We start from the raw sequence: 14,554 nt of genomic DNA, 5'->3' as shown, positions 1-14,554 counted from the left end.
GCAACTGCTGATTTTTTTTTTTCAGTACTCTAAAATCTTGATAACGTTACTGCATTTCTCTTTCATCCTGGGACTGCAGTTGAAATTATTTGTTTATACAGTATACCTGAAAACAACCTGAGATCCTGCCGTGAGTTCATCTATTTCATTTGCTACTTTACTGTTTTTTTAACAAAAAAAAAAGCTATTTTTTGTTGAAATTAGTGCTGTCAGATCCTAAAAATTAGCCAAAACAAGACCCAAGCAATATGATTATATTTTTTAAAGTTTCAGCATAGTACTTCTTTCATATCAAACACTTAAGATGAGATTAAGTTATTATATTTAATTGAGAACACTTGAATGTATCCTGTTCAGCTCTTGGAAAAAATACACAATTTGCTAGTCTCCTTTGCAGAGACCAGGTGTGATACATACTAGCTCAAAAGGTAGTGTTTTGTTTTGTTTAACTCAGGTATGTGTAACAATTAGAAATAGTGGTGTTCAAAGCCTTTTCTACTTGAACAATCACATTGCACCCACAACCGTGTTAGATGTTTATCTTAAAAAGAATCTTTAAGGTTCCTATATAGGGCCCAAAAATCAGCCTTGCACTGATTGACCTTGTAGCCTGATTTTCCAGAAGAAGATTCAGAATTCATATGCTTAGCATTTTCATTAGACCTATGTGCCACTGGTATTTTTTTCTGCTTTGTTACAAAATCGTTGTTGTTATAAATCTCAACTGGCAGATTTGCACTATGCTGTTAGACTGCTGTGTTACTGAAGTTGAAATGATGTGATACACTTGGGAGGCGTAATTTCTGTAGTTATGCTGACCTAATCCTTCAGAAATTCTGCATACAGAATCACGACGATTCTGCTGAATATTTGGTAGCAAGCTGTTTATGCAGAGACTTGAATGATCTGAGGCAGTAGCTAGGAGTGGAAAGACCCAGAGGGACCTCTAGCAGCAGGAGCCATTGTCAGTAACCCTCTGCCTGATGGGAAGAGGAAAAAAATTTGGGAATTAAATTTACAGGATTTGGGAATTAAATTGGAACAAAGGGGGAAAATGCTGGGTTTGTTTTACTACAGCTGTCTCTGCGGTGTGTTTTCCTTAAATGCATCTAGGTTTTCTTCATAGTGACAGCCTTTTTTGGCACTGGAAACATAGCTTCCGTTAACAGGTAAATCTTACTCATTGATTTGAGAAACGGTAGGCTACAACCGTTCTTCCTGCAGTTGGTATACTGAATACAAATTTGGTTCGCAAGATTAAGGCAGCAGAATTAAAGCAATATTCAGTGATAATAGTAATAGCAAGGTATTTTTTTCTGCTCTGTGTAACTTGTTCTCTAAAAGCCAGCACTCTTTAGTTACGGGGTCATCTCAATTTCCATTAGAAGATATTGGCAGCATGACTTGAGAGAGCTTGGCTGCTCATTAGCAGCATGACTCCCCAAAAGACACCAGCAGAGAAAAATTGCAGAGAAAGAAACGTGAAGTGTAAACAGTCCTTGCTAATTTAATATTTGAGCAAGAGGAGAGAAGGCTGGAAGCCTTGTTTAAAAATGTATATACACAGGACTAACTAAATGCTACGTTTTTTTAATGCAAAATGCCATTTTGAGGACATGTTGTAATGTCTTTTTCATGTTTCCCTAGTTTTGATCCTGCGTCTGTCTATTGTTTCTTAACTGTGTTCAGTCCCTTTATGATGGGAGGCTTGCTTGTGCTGAAGGTTAGTAATCCTGCTTTAGTGAAATTTTCTCAAAGAGCTGTTTAATAAATAACACATCGTGTACGCAGTTGTTACTTTGCAATTTACAAAAACATATATATGTATTTGAGCTTCATTAGCCTTCTCAACCATGTGTGAAGCTTTCAGCCTCTGTATTATTTCTAGAGATGGATTCTTCTGATTCCCAGAGGAGAGAAGCTAAATTGTATGGAAAGTATAATTTAACTGTATTAGATCAGTTTATTGCATTAAAATGGAAATTTTAAATGTTGAAAAGACTTCTAGATTATTTTTAAAATGGTGAGTTTTCCCTGTAGTATAGTATCTACAGAAACATGGATGGAAATATATATTTTATTAGTTCCATCTATCTACATTACATTAAGTACAGGCTTTGAATGCTCTACTGATTAGGCTGTCATTTTCACAATGAGTGCTATTTTTAATATTTTTTCTAATATCTTAATGGTCTATTAGAGATTGGAGTGCACTTCTTGTTTGCAGGCAAGGTGTGGGAGCTCTGTTCTGATACTGGAGAACAGGATCCGCCAGAGGCAGAGGCAAACAGGAAGGGAAACATGGAATTTATGGATTTCTCTTAAAATATGCAGCAGCTCCTACCTCTGCATCTCTGCTGCTTCTGTCCCAGGGAAAGCACTTAGGTATATGTGTAATACTCCAGGACACAAGTCAGTGCAAACTTTCTGGATCCTAGAGAAGAGCTTTTAGCCTCTAGGAGTTGTGATGTGCTGAGACTTAAGAAGTGCAAGGCAACTTTAGAAGGAGCAAAAGACATTAATGTTTCTAACTTTTTTTTTTTGGCCTTGTTTTGTTCTTAGTTTACTGAACTGCTTTCATTTGCCTTATTTTACCTTTTTTTTTTTTCTTTTCTGAGTACATGCTATACTTAAATTTTTGTTTTTGTGCGTGTGAGGCTAAGATTGACCTATTACACTTCACTTGGAGCTCTGCAGCCTGTCACACAGGATATTAGATCTGAATAGTTCTGTCTTTTAGCCTTGCTGAAGTATTTCTCATCAGTGTTAAAAAGGCTAAATGAAGTGAGTACCATTAATGTGTTTTAATTACAGTTTTCCATACTGCCTCATGGTTTATTTCACTGCAGTTCAGCTGTGACAATGGAAGGGGTTTTCTATTCATTTACAGAACATGCTTCCTGCAGAATGGGTCTCTACTCTTTCTTGCTAATATTTTGTTTTTGTAACATACACACTCTGTGATAATTTCAAAAGGATGAAACTGTTTCCACAACCTGCCAGGTTGTTGTGTAAATACAGTCATAAACCAAAATGTTGTTTCTGTTTTAACAGGTTGTAATCCCATTTGTTCTGGTGTCATGTGCTTTCGAAGCTGTTCAAGTCACAACTCAGCTGTCTTCTAAGAGGTACAGTAAGTGCTGTATTTCTGCATTAGTAAGGGTTTCAAATCTATTTTGCAAGAATTCAAGATTGTCATATCTAAATTTAAAAGAAAAAAATCAGCCGATGGGTCATACTGTTCCTTGTTATTGCAGTTTGGTTTTCTTGTTCAGTGATTCTGCAAGCTCAGGAGTTCTTTTTGTGATAAATGATTATAAATGGAGGTGTTGGCTCTGTCTGAAGCAATCAGATATTTAATATTCTTTCTTGACAATACACAGAAGGAGCACTGTTTTCTCTGTAATATAGAAAAATGAGCAGAATCTGAAGTCTGATTTTTGTTTCATATTGCAACTCTGCTTATAGTACAATATTGTGAAAATAATCCATTTATAACGTAACCAATTCAGAACTGTGTAGCACTGACCTCACCACAAATAGCATTAAAAAAAAAACAAGTCTGTATGCCCTTCTATGGCAGTGTAATGCTGCTCAGGTGTCCTCGATATGATATGTTTTTTGTGGTAGGGCTAGATGGCTGCCTGCCCTTTCTCCATCTCTAAAGACTTTTCAGAGTGAATGTGAGAAGGGTCCCCAGCCTCTGAACATCATGTGGGGTTACAGATGGTGCTGAGATGTAGGAGGTCCACCACCTAATTTTGAATTTGTCACAGTGGGATCTTGTTTGGGGCCAAGGATCTCACTGGACAGTGGCTGGGGGACCAGAGTGACTTTATCCTGCATATTGCTCAACTAAGATGGAGAAAGCTGCCCTTGATCGCTGTGATGTCCTGTGCCTTTCTGTTTGTTTTCACCCTGCCTGTGCTCTGCCTTTTGTCTCCTTCTGCAATTTCACCTGGTACTAAGAGGAGAATGACAGCCTGAAACCCGACTTCTTGTGGCAGAGGTAGCACAAGGCCTGCCTTCTCCCTTTTTCTGCCTCAGCTGTGCATGCAGTGTGTTGGGGCAGTCCCTCGACCTCTCAGGAAGGGAAGGGTATCTCTACCTCACTAAGGTTAATACAGGAGCAGGGCTGCACTGAGGAACTGGCATTGTTCAGAAAGTCAGCTAAAAATTCACATTTGTAGGGATCAGGCATCACAAAGGTCAGCGTTTCCCAACTTCTGAATGCTTTGCAACACTGGAGATATTGCAAGCTTTTGTGTAACGTGCATATGAGTGTGTGAGAGGGAAAATTGTGTATTTTTAAAGCATGGGACACAAGTACATCTTTGCAGGTTTATGAGGCTGCGGTTGTACCTCAGGCTGGGATTTTTACTGGCTTCATTTAGCTGCTCAGGTAACAATAGCAGTGATACTGCCACAGCATCAGCTTGGGATCAAGACAGAAACCATAAGACGTGCCCAGGTTCCCTGGAGGGGTTGTGCTCTGATTATCAGCACATCCTGGAGTCTGTGCTGTACTCTCATTATTGCTCTTGCTGCCCCTGCTAGCTAAATTAAGCCATCATGGGGGGCAATCTTGTTTTTGTAGTGTTATAAACATGCTCTGAAATTAGTGTTGTCCTTCCGTTGTGAAAGGCTTCCTGCAGTTCAGAAGGGCGTAAAGCAGGTTTTTGTTGTCTCAACAAATTGCTCCCAAACTCCCTGTTTATAGATTAAAGAATTATCCTTTTTTTTTTTTTTTCCTGTTTGTGGAGAATATTTTGTCAGAATATGTTCTTATAACTTCCCTGTGAAAACAGCCCTCTAGCTGAGTGCTTCCTAGGCTTCCAAGATCGCAACATCTGAACAGAGCCATAGGTAAGGGGACAGATGCCTTTCAGTGAGCCTGAGACACATCCTGATTTACTAATGAAGCATATGCAGGCTTTGGCAATATCAGAAATTTTTTCTTCTTTGGAGACATCAATATGGGTGTCCTCCCAGAACAGGCTTGTGCAATGCTGCTGCAGGACATTTTTTTCCCAAAAAAAGGCTTCATGGATTTACAGCGATAGTACTGATAAATTAACTGTATTATAGTTAAAGACTCCTCTGCTAATGGGTCAGTTCCTTGCTACATTGCTTCAGCATCATTAACTTAGAAGCTAGTTTTAACCAGTTATAGTAATTGCTTTCATGCAATTTAGGATTTACATAGTTTAATGAAAAGAAGATTAGGTTAATGGGGAAAAAAATAGCTCTACGTGCTCCCTTCTGGTTCATTTTATTGGCTGCAGTCTGCTTTCCAGAGGTAAACTGCTGCCTGACAGACTCCTGCGAGTCTGGGAGCATGCCACCAAAATGCTGCACCTCGCTGGAGCAGCTCACAGGTACCCAGGGCTCTGGAAGGGGGAGGCAAGCTCCTCGTTCAGCAGGGATGATTGTAGAGTAGGACTGATCAGCTCAGGTATCTATCTGCCTGCACAAAACAGTTTTGCTCACTTTTGAGTCTATCCCGAAGCCTCTAAATCAGCTTTCTTTGGCTTAGCTGGCACATGAGTTCCCTGTGCAGGGGATGGACAGGCACTGTTTCTAACATGCTCTTGTTCTCTGCTAGTGACTTGTGTTAGGTTTTGCTGTTGCAAAATTGAAGCTGTTAATGTGAAATGTTATTTTCAAGTAGGGTGGGATTAAAAACACCAAATATTCTAGGCATATATTTTGACAGCTCTCTAATATATTGAAAAGGAGCTGAGTGGCTGAAAGGCAGTTGACCACAAGAAATCATATCTTATTTTAATTTCTTTACGGGGGAGAAGAGGAGTTAGTGTGCTTTGCAACATCTGTGGCCATGAATGAAGGTTGATCTGTTGCTGTTTTACTTTTCTTTGCAGCCTTTTCCTCATTGTTCTTGTGATTTCAGACATCATGGCTTTGGTAAGTTGTTGCTGCACATTCTCTTCGAATAAGGTAAAGCAGAGGGCTCTGTTAACTCCAGCTACGGATCTGAATTTGCTTCAGACTTCAAAATTTTTGCAACTAGGGCAGTGAATTGAAATCCTAGCACAATTTAGAAATAACACTCCTGCAATCACGGCTCTTTGAATTTCATGTAATTAAAGTTTCCAAAGAAGCAATATACTTACAATAACAAGAGACAAAAATGGAGTAACAAGTCATTCTGAGTCTTTCATGTGCTTTTCAATCAAATTCTCAGGAATGAGAATAAATGAGAATATCAGTTCTAGCTGTGTGCTAGGTTTAGTTAATTTTTCAGGAATCTGAACCTTTTCCTCACACCCTCTCCCTCTTCCCACGAAAAAAAAAAGATTAAAAGGAAAAATGTGTTGCCATTTTCATTGTTAGAATTGTCATCATCTGGGAGATCTGCAACATGTGAAAAGGCACTGTGCCTTTTGTAATAAGCTGTTAGGAAGTATCTTCAGATAGCTTGTGTCCACAAGCCAAGGTAGTTCAAACAACCCAAATCTGAACAGTAATAACCCAGTATAGTTTTTACAGGTTAAAAGTGTGTTTTCATTGTTCACCTTTAACTGTATCAAGTAATACCAGTTGGTGCCTCTTGATATCATGAGTTCAACAGAAACCTTTAGAAAGCAGCAGGTAGAGCTGGTGTTCTCACTTTTACATGCTGTTTTTGTTTGGTCACTTCGGAGTAAGTATTCCAGACGTGATGTCATTGGGCATCATAACGTACAATGCAGTGTGATCCGTGGATCCTACCTTACAGGAAAAACAGCACAAGTACAAAACCAAATAATGACTAATTTGTCTGTAGAGTAAAAAATGGAGAAGATACAGTTTTGTGTAATTTTAAACAAGTCTTTTGACTAAACTTCTTTGATAACTTTCAGGGGAAAAGGATTAAAATATCAGTAAGCCACACTCAGTGTTTCACTCATGAAATCAGTCTAAATAGACCAAGACAAAAGAGGAGTGGGAGTGTGTGCAGATATGTAGCAAGCCCCAGTATTTTCTATCTCACATATTCTCCTATTTTGACTTAATCATTTTAAAACAATTAGCAAATATGTACTTGGTGTAGAAAGCAAAACAAGACCAAAAAGCTTTGATATGCAGGAGCTGTGTGTATATCGAGAAATGAGAAAGCTAGCAAGAAAAAAAATGAAACAACACTGCTTTTCTTGAGTCTTCCGAAGTATTTAATGTGGCCATCAGCTATAATTCACTGATAAATAATTGTCTTCTCCTGACTTTATTGCCTTTTTGCAAACGGGGAACTGCCAGACTTGCACAAAGAAATTCATGGCAGAATTCCATGTAAACGATATGCAGTCTGCTTATTGACATTAGGCATTACTTGGGATCCCATTATTTTGGGCAATAAGGTGAACTGCATTTTCTTATTGAAAAGGTTCTCTGCTGGTAAGCTCTGCTGCTGCTGGCAAACAGGAACAGAACTCAGTCTATCTTTAGCTGTTTGTGTTTGATACCATGTTAAGTCTATCTCTGGCTGCTAGACTATTCTTTACTTTTGTCCAAATGAGCATTCCTGGAAAGGTCTTGCCCTTGTTCTACTTGAATTAGAAACTTGGAGTAAACAACCTGAAAATGGTCGTTTTAATTGTAGGTTTCAAATTGTGCAACGATGATGTACTAATAAAACTTGTTGTTGTTTTTTTTTCCTAGCACTTTTTCTTTTTGGTTAAAGATTATGGAAGCTGGCTCGAAATAGGAACAAGGTACAGTATTTTTTTTGCCTCCAATGCATTTTAAGAAGGTTCATAGGTTAATATTGTTGTTTATCTACTCAGAACTCTTGTAATTTTTTCCAATTACTCTCCTTAATCAAATGCTTCAGTGATGTTCCCCATACTTAAAACACATGTGAATACATATGTACATATGTGCACATGTGCACCCCAACACATGCATAGATATATCCCCAGCTAAAATTACATCTTAAAATCTGTGCCAAAGCAGCGTGGAGTAAGTAATTAATCTTGCATGACAAGAAATCCTGTTATTTTTAAAGAACAGTAATTACACAAAAATATCTTAATTACTGATTTGCATTGTAATTAGTTTTAATTACTGTTAAAATAATAATTTATCAAAGTTCTTAATTGTCATGAATCTAGTTAAATTTCTGTATAAGATCCCCTGTGAATTCAAGAACGTTGTGTGAATATGTTGGTGGGTACCAATACCCATGCATTTATCCTACCCGCAGTTGGGGGAGAATAAATCTGTGGCATTTAAGATACAAATCACAATTTCAGCAAGTGAATTTGTTTTGCATTGTGAGTCCTACGGCATATATTGCTGTGCATTCTTATTTGTGAGTGGCCCAGAAATAGCACATCCAAGAAATGCACGTTTCAGACTTACCTTCGCTGAGTTGTGGGAGTAGGTAGCATTCTGTAATAAGCTTAGCAGGGAATGTGGTGTTAATAATCCAGCCAATCTGGTCACTTGAAACTGTTATTTAAACAAAAGTTGAATAGTGACCCGTTGTTAATACTCTGTTTAGTCTACATTTACCCTGTGCTTTGCTGAGCCCTGCACTTCTTTGGGTGCATGCATGCATATATACACACACATTCTGCCCGAGAGGCTGAAACTCCTGCCTACAGCTTTTGAAGGTTCCTAATGGGAGGAGATCGAGTTAGATCAAATAATGGAAACTGCTTTAACATCACAATTCCTTGTTGCTGTCAGGTTATGGTAGATCAGATGGTCTCATCCTTTGGTTTGAATTCCTCTGTAGGTTAATAAGGATTTTAAAGACCTCTAAAGTTGTCTGTTCAGCTGGGCAAGAAGCTTTCTAATTGGGAGTTAGAGAACAAGAACAAAAATTGTCACAAGTAACCCAAACCTTTGTTTCTCGTGTACAGTCTACATAGCACAGTGATTTACAGCTGGGATAGGTTGTTGGATCTATTTCAGCTGGAGGTAGGCTTTGTTCCAAAGAGCTTGGGGGAGACGGATACATACAAATGTAATTCTGCCTCTCGTTGTGTGTTTTTTGAACGCTGAAGAAGGCATTGAAATAGTCCTTTTTCGAACAAATTAGTGATTAGTTTTGTGTGTGTTAATGCATAATGCTCAGGCAGCGTTAACTTTGTCATTACTTCACTTTTGAATGTTTGACTTCACAACCTACATTATTTTATTGTAATTTCTCTATGTATGTTGTGTGTATAGGATATATGTATTTGTGTGTGTGCATGCACATAAGATAAAACTGGCGTGGCCGTGTAAGAAAAGAGGTGAAGCTGCAGGGAGAACTGAAGCAGTCCTCTTACCCGGGGTGAACAATCTTTTGACCCCTCCTGATCCTGAGCAGATCTTTGAACATGCAGTCCTCAAGCTTGGCAGAATCAGCAGGCAGTGGCAGAAGATTTTTTTTGTTTATTCCTGAAAGATGAGATTCATGGGGTTTTGGGCAATTCCCAAAACTGGTGGGAGAGAGATACTAATGTGCCTCTTTCCTGTCCTTTTGTTACAGACGCCGTGACAGCCCTGTAGCATTCCTATGGCAGTGTTGTCTGTTGTTGCTCTGACAGCAAGGTCTGAAAATATCCTCTCTCAGCTGACATTTTAGGTGTTGCCAAAATGTTCCTGAGAAGACTGAGTCAGTTAAGGAAATGATGGTTGGTTTGTTTCCAGCCATTTGTATCTCAACAAAACCTGTGCAGAATTTAGTGGAACAAAGAATAGGAGCGCCCTTAGGACCAGCTGCTGTCTTTTTGTGTGTGTGTGTGTGGTAGTGATAGGAAGTAGTTTGAGGAGGATACAATTTTCTGGTTCATTTTGTATTACCGGTTACAAGATCACTGAAATGAAACTGGAAAAGCAGCAATTTAGTTGCCTAGTGAAAAACCGGAGATTCATTCCTTTGAAGTCCTCTGAAGGGGTGTATATCCTGCATTTGGAAAGTTTCTGAGGTATATTTCCAGTCTTTCTTTCTTTTTTCGTGGTGATAGATTTCTTTGAATTTTCTAATTACTGCCCCTCAATGTTTGAATGTCCTCTCACTAAGAATACGAAGGGTGAGTCGGGAATGCTCATTAGGCGATAGCTGGGTTTTTCAATACCAGTGCTCAGTACTTTCAAATGTAAGGTCCCTTGAGGAAAAAATATGACTTTCATCACCATTTTGTGGTGGTATTGTTTCCCAGTGGATCTCTCGCATCGTTCAGAAGTAGTTTTTATTTGCCTGACTGATATATTTCCATTTTTTTTATTTCACCCCTGACTCCTGCCTCTTACATCTCACTCTACCATGCCTCCAAGCTGCCTTAACAACATGTCTTTATTCTTCTGGTTGAATACACCACGCCACTTAAGTATTGTCTCTGAATGTAGAGATTATTACTTTTCCCTCTCTTCCAGATCATCAATGAAATGCTGAGAAACAACACACCCAACATAAAGTCCTGTAGTGTCACATTCAGCAAATTATCAACCCACTATTGCTTGCCTCCTCTCAGGAAATTACAAATTATCATGATTATTTATGGCTGTTCAGAAAGTCTTGATGCCCCGTTGCTTAATGGTGCTACTAAAATCAGCATGAACTTATTTTTCTGAGGGTGGTTGTTTTTTATTGTTTTAATATAAGAACGAGGTATAATCTTTCAGTGAATATTGAATTCATAGTCTTGTCTTTTGCAAGCTTCTGAGGTCTGCTAACCTTACCCTGTACACATATACCTCGAGGTGACCCTGAATTGTGTCATATGCTGTGGAAGAAGCCACCATTACATTTCATAGGTGCACCGATGCGGTATTCCCAGTATGTTTGATTTATCTGTGTGTAGTACCTGATCATGAGAAGTTTGTTCTGACAGATTCTTTTATTTTTGAATAACAGATAAATAGAATAGATAGCTTTTCAGCTTCTTTGTCACTGAAATATATTTCTCTATGGCTTAAAAGCTATGTTTTATCTATCTATCTATAAAAACGGAGATATACAGCCTTTAAAACCTACTAGAGCTGTATAGTACGTGCGGTTTGTAAATAGCTGTATAAACAGATGGTCAAGACAGAACGCTGAAACTTGTTTATATGACAGTATTTTATAGTTTTATCCAGACACACACTGTACTACTTCCTCTATCTTTTTATAACAGTTGCTAGAAGATATAAAGATAGATACAGTCTGAACTGTTCTTCTGCAGTTTCAAAGTTCAGAGGAGATAGATAAAGCATAGATCAAGGGTTTAGGTTTTCATCTGATAGAAACTGTTTTGGTTTGGGGATGGTGTTGTTCTAGGGCTGTTAATTAAAACGAGGGTCTTGCGTCTAGGAGGAGAACAGTGCTTATCAACAACCTCTAAAGTAGGATGTAGGACGACGTGCTTTGTGATTTGCTTCGGATGAAGTGGAGGGAGAAATGGTGAAGGATCCTGGCTGAAAATGCAGGAGAGTTAAAATTCAAAACCTGCGTCTGGTCTCTGAAGTATTTCTTGGTGGTTGTTGTTGTTTGTTTGTTTTTTCCCAAGCACACAGAAAGCAGCATGCCATGTAGAGATAAGGTCCTTAAATGCTTCTGGAAAGAGCTCTTCCAAGTCCTTGCATGAGTTACTTTATTCTGTTTGTTTTAGTTCAGTCTCCGTGTTTTAATTGCTAAGGCAACTTGCTTCATCTTCCTGCCTTCCCGGTTTCCAGTCAGGTCTGTCACCTTCGCAGTTAGCCTGTCTTGAGAGACCAGGCACAAGTTGGGACAGGATTGATTCTTCTCATTTTCTAGTGGTGTTCGATTCCTGTTCTCTTGGATGAGTACTTCTCATCGATACCCACTGTCCCAAACAAAGCCACAAGAGAGTAGTACCTCCTATGTTCTCCTCCTGGTTACTTGTGACCAAAACAGGTGTTGCCCTGATCCAGATTTCTCCTAGCACTAACCTTGCCTGTTAACTTCGATCCACAGGTGGGGCAAACACCTTTCTGTTGAGCGGTGCTGCCTTTCCTTAGTTTGTCCATGTTCCCCTACACCAGCTACTTCTCCTCTTACCACTGCCTGTCCCTGCCCATCTTGTCCTCCATAAGCATCGCCCCACTGCAGGCTCCCTGCCCCACCGTGCTCAGGATTTTCCCTTCCTCTGCAGGGGTCTGACTTGCCTGGAGCCTGCAATCTCACTCTTTTGTCTTGTTAGCTCGGCTCTGACTTGCAATGGAGGAGCCTTGTTCTGAGAATTGTCTGCTTCCCTGTAACTACAGATCCAGCCAAGGGTGTAGCTCTGGGTTGTGCAGGAATCGAGAGCTTTTTCCCCTGCTGTTGTGGCACATACCTGTAAGAGTCTCGCTTTGTTTGTTTGTTTAATTACAGCATTACCCCAGCCTGCGAACTAATTTGCCAAGCAGAGCTGCCTGCAGGCACTGCAGTACCAGTTGCTGATAGCCCCAGAGATGCTGGCTGTTTGCAATTATGTGACAAATAGACTGAAATTGCTTTTAATTGTGCTCTGTGACATAATATATATTTTCTTTATTCTGAACATCTGATATTTTAATAAAGGAGCATAGCCATTCAGCCTTGTGCAGTATAGCAAGAGAGAAATGTCCTTTATAAAAGCACGAAGAACCTAATCCCCAGAGTGACAGGTGGCTGAGCAGTTTGCAGAGGCTTTTTTCTTTGAGAAAGCCCCTCTTTATCTCCCCAAATAATGGATGAGCACCCACATCTGGTAAAGCTTCTTTCAGGATGGGGGGAAGTCAGATGTCTGCTGAAGCACCACACTGATGGCAGGAGTCTTCAGCAATGGCTAAGCCTCAGATGACTGTCTCTCTCAGGCTGTCTGTAAGAGTAAAGGTAGGGTCCTCATCTGACTTCTCATTTTCAGATTCTGCGTTTTCAAGCTTTCTTTCAGAGCTGGAGTAAAAGTATTCTTGCTACTGTATATGAGAAACGACAGTTCTGGTGCCAAGTGAGTGGGAAAGCTGAGGTGTTTCCAGAAATGCATGAGCCATTGAGCCACAGAGCTGTTAATCGGGGTGGCTGTTCAACTAAGAGCTCTGCAAACTGCTGCACCTGGGGTGCTCGTACAAGGACACATTACACCACGAAAACAGCTGCGGCTCGGGTTTGACTTTGGCAGCATTACGTCCTTTCGCACGGAGCACTGAAACTCGGACAGAGTCTGCAACACACCCAGGTGGACTTCCAAGGGCTGCTCTTGAGGGAGTTGTGTAATCTTTGGGTCATAAATTCACTGCGGGCCGTGAAGTCCGAAGTGCAGCGACCAGATGAAAGTGTGCTTTGTGCCTGACTTCATGCCCTCGTTGCGTGGATTTGTACATTCCCCACGGAGACAGAGCAGGAGGCCGGCTCTGGTAGCCGTGCTGCTCTGCTTAGCTTGTGCTAGAGAGGGAGATACTTGTAGGGAAGGAAATATGGCTCCTGTCTGATAAATTCAACCTTCCTGTGTTCACAGCAGGGAACGTTTTCAGTTACACTGCACACAGGTGGGAGTTGCACAGAAGGGGTTACTCTTGCTGTGGTGGGAGCCCATTTGCACCGGTGGATTTTTGTAAACGATTCCTTAAATGTATGTATTTTGAGCAAGGTATTTCTGAAAAGGTTATAATCAGTCTCAATGGAAACAGAAAAATCTTGTAGCGTGAGTCAGGTCCCTCTCAGTGCTCTCCACCCATTTTGTTCAGCCGAGTTCCTGTGGTTGCTTGCATCCTGGCTGTGGGAGAGCTCCTGCTCATTAGTGAACTTTTGGATGACTTTTATTCTCTCACAGTGGTTAGTGGGCAAGCTTTGTTAAGAGCCAGTGCTTATACGCTTCGCAGAACTAAATTACAGCATGCCAGTGCCAAGATTGTCACCATCTCGGGGTCGTGAGGATTGATAGCATCAGTTACAAGCTTTACTGCTCTTCCGTGGCTAAACTGTCAAACGGAATGGGTCCTCAGGCAGAAATTCCAGATCATTAAACCTGCAAGTACTCCTTGCGATCCTTTTTTTTCTAAATAAACTCAGGCTTCATCAAGCCTGAAGTTACCCCACGCGTCCTAAGGAACCATCTGCTTTGAAATAGCGGAGATGGGGTTCATCGGGAGATATGAACACCTCTCGTGTCAGAGTAATGTCAGTGTCTTCGGTAGTCCTGGGGAAAAGGACAACAAAAAATAAAACAACAAAAAACCAGCTGCACTGGTGACTGGATGTTGTGATGCAGACAAGCGTTTCATCTGAAACTCTAGTCTGAAATGCCATGATTTGGAAAAATCCTAATTTCTTAGTGGTTATATTAACAACCAGCTTGAAACACTGAAGACAGGATGCTGAATCTCCTAGGTGAAATCTCAGTCTGAACCAATTGCTGTCCTTACCGCTAGTGAGCATCAGGTACTTGAGGAAGTAATGTGAGAGTTTGAGCAAGTGGAGAACAATCTGTGTGTGTGCTAAATTACTAGTGACTTGAGGTCTTCCCAACCCAGAAATTGTATCTTCGTACCGTGTCTATTAACCACTCTTGAACTAATTTGTTTAATCTCTTTGAATCCCTGTGTTACCACAGCAGTGAAATCGATGATTTCTAGAAACATTAAGTGAAAAAAGTGT

At 40.2% G+C, this 14,554-nt stretch overlaps 1 protein-coding gene across 6 annotated transcripts in view; it reads left to right on the top strand.

Moving 5' to 3' along the window:
- Positions 1–14,554, top strand: part of PIGN (phosphatidylinositol glycan anchor biosynthesis class N) — a 105,609-nt gene that overhangs the window by 90,154 nt on the left and 901 nt on the right. For all 6 annotated transcript variants that reach the window (XM_068670892.1, XM_068670894.1, XM_068670891.1 and 3 more), the window contains exons 24-28: positions 1,114–1,169; positions 1,648–1,723; positions 3,055–3,128; positions 5,883–5,925; positions 7,660–7,712. In XM_068670892.1, the coding sequence (XP_068526993.1) occupies positions 1,114–1,169; positions 1,648–1,723; positions 3,055–3,128; positions 5,883–5,925; positions 7,660–7,712 (302 nt within the window). The remainder of the gene's footprint in view (positions 1–1,113; positions 1,170–1,647; positions 1,724–3,054; positions 3,129–5,882; positions 5,926–7,659; positions 7,713–14,554) is intronic.

Source organism: Anas acuta, chromosome 2, assembly GCF_963932015.1.
Source record: "Anas acuta chromosome 2, bAnaAcu1.1, whole genome shotgun sequence".
In the NCBI taxonomy this organism is placed as follows: Eukaryota; Metazoa; Chordata; class Aves; order Anseriformes; family Anatidae; genus Anas; species Anas acuta.
This window is presented reverse-complemented; position numbering and strand designations above follow the sequence as displayed.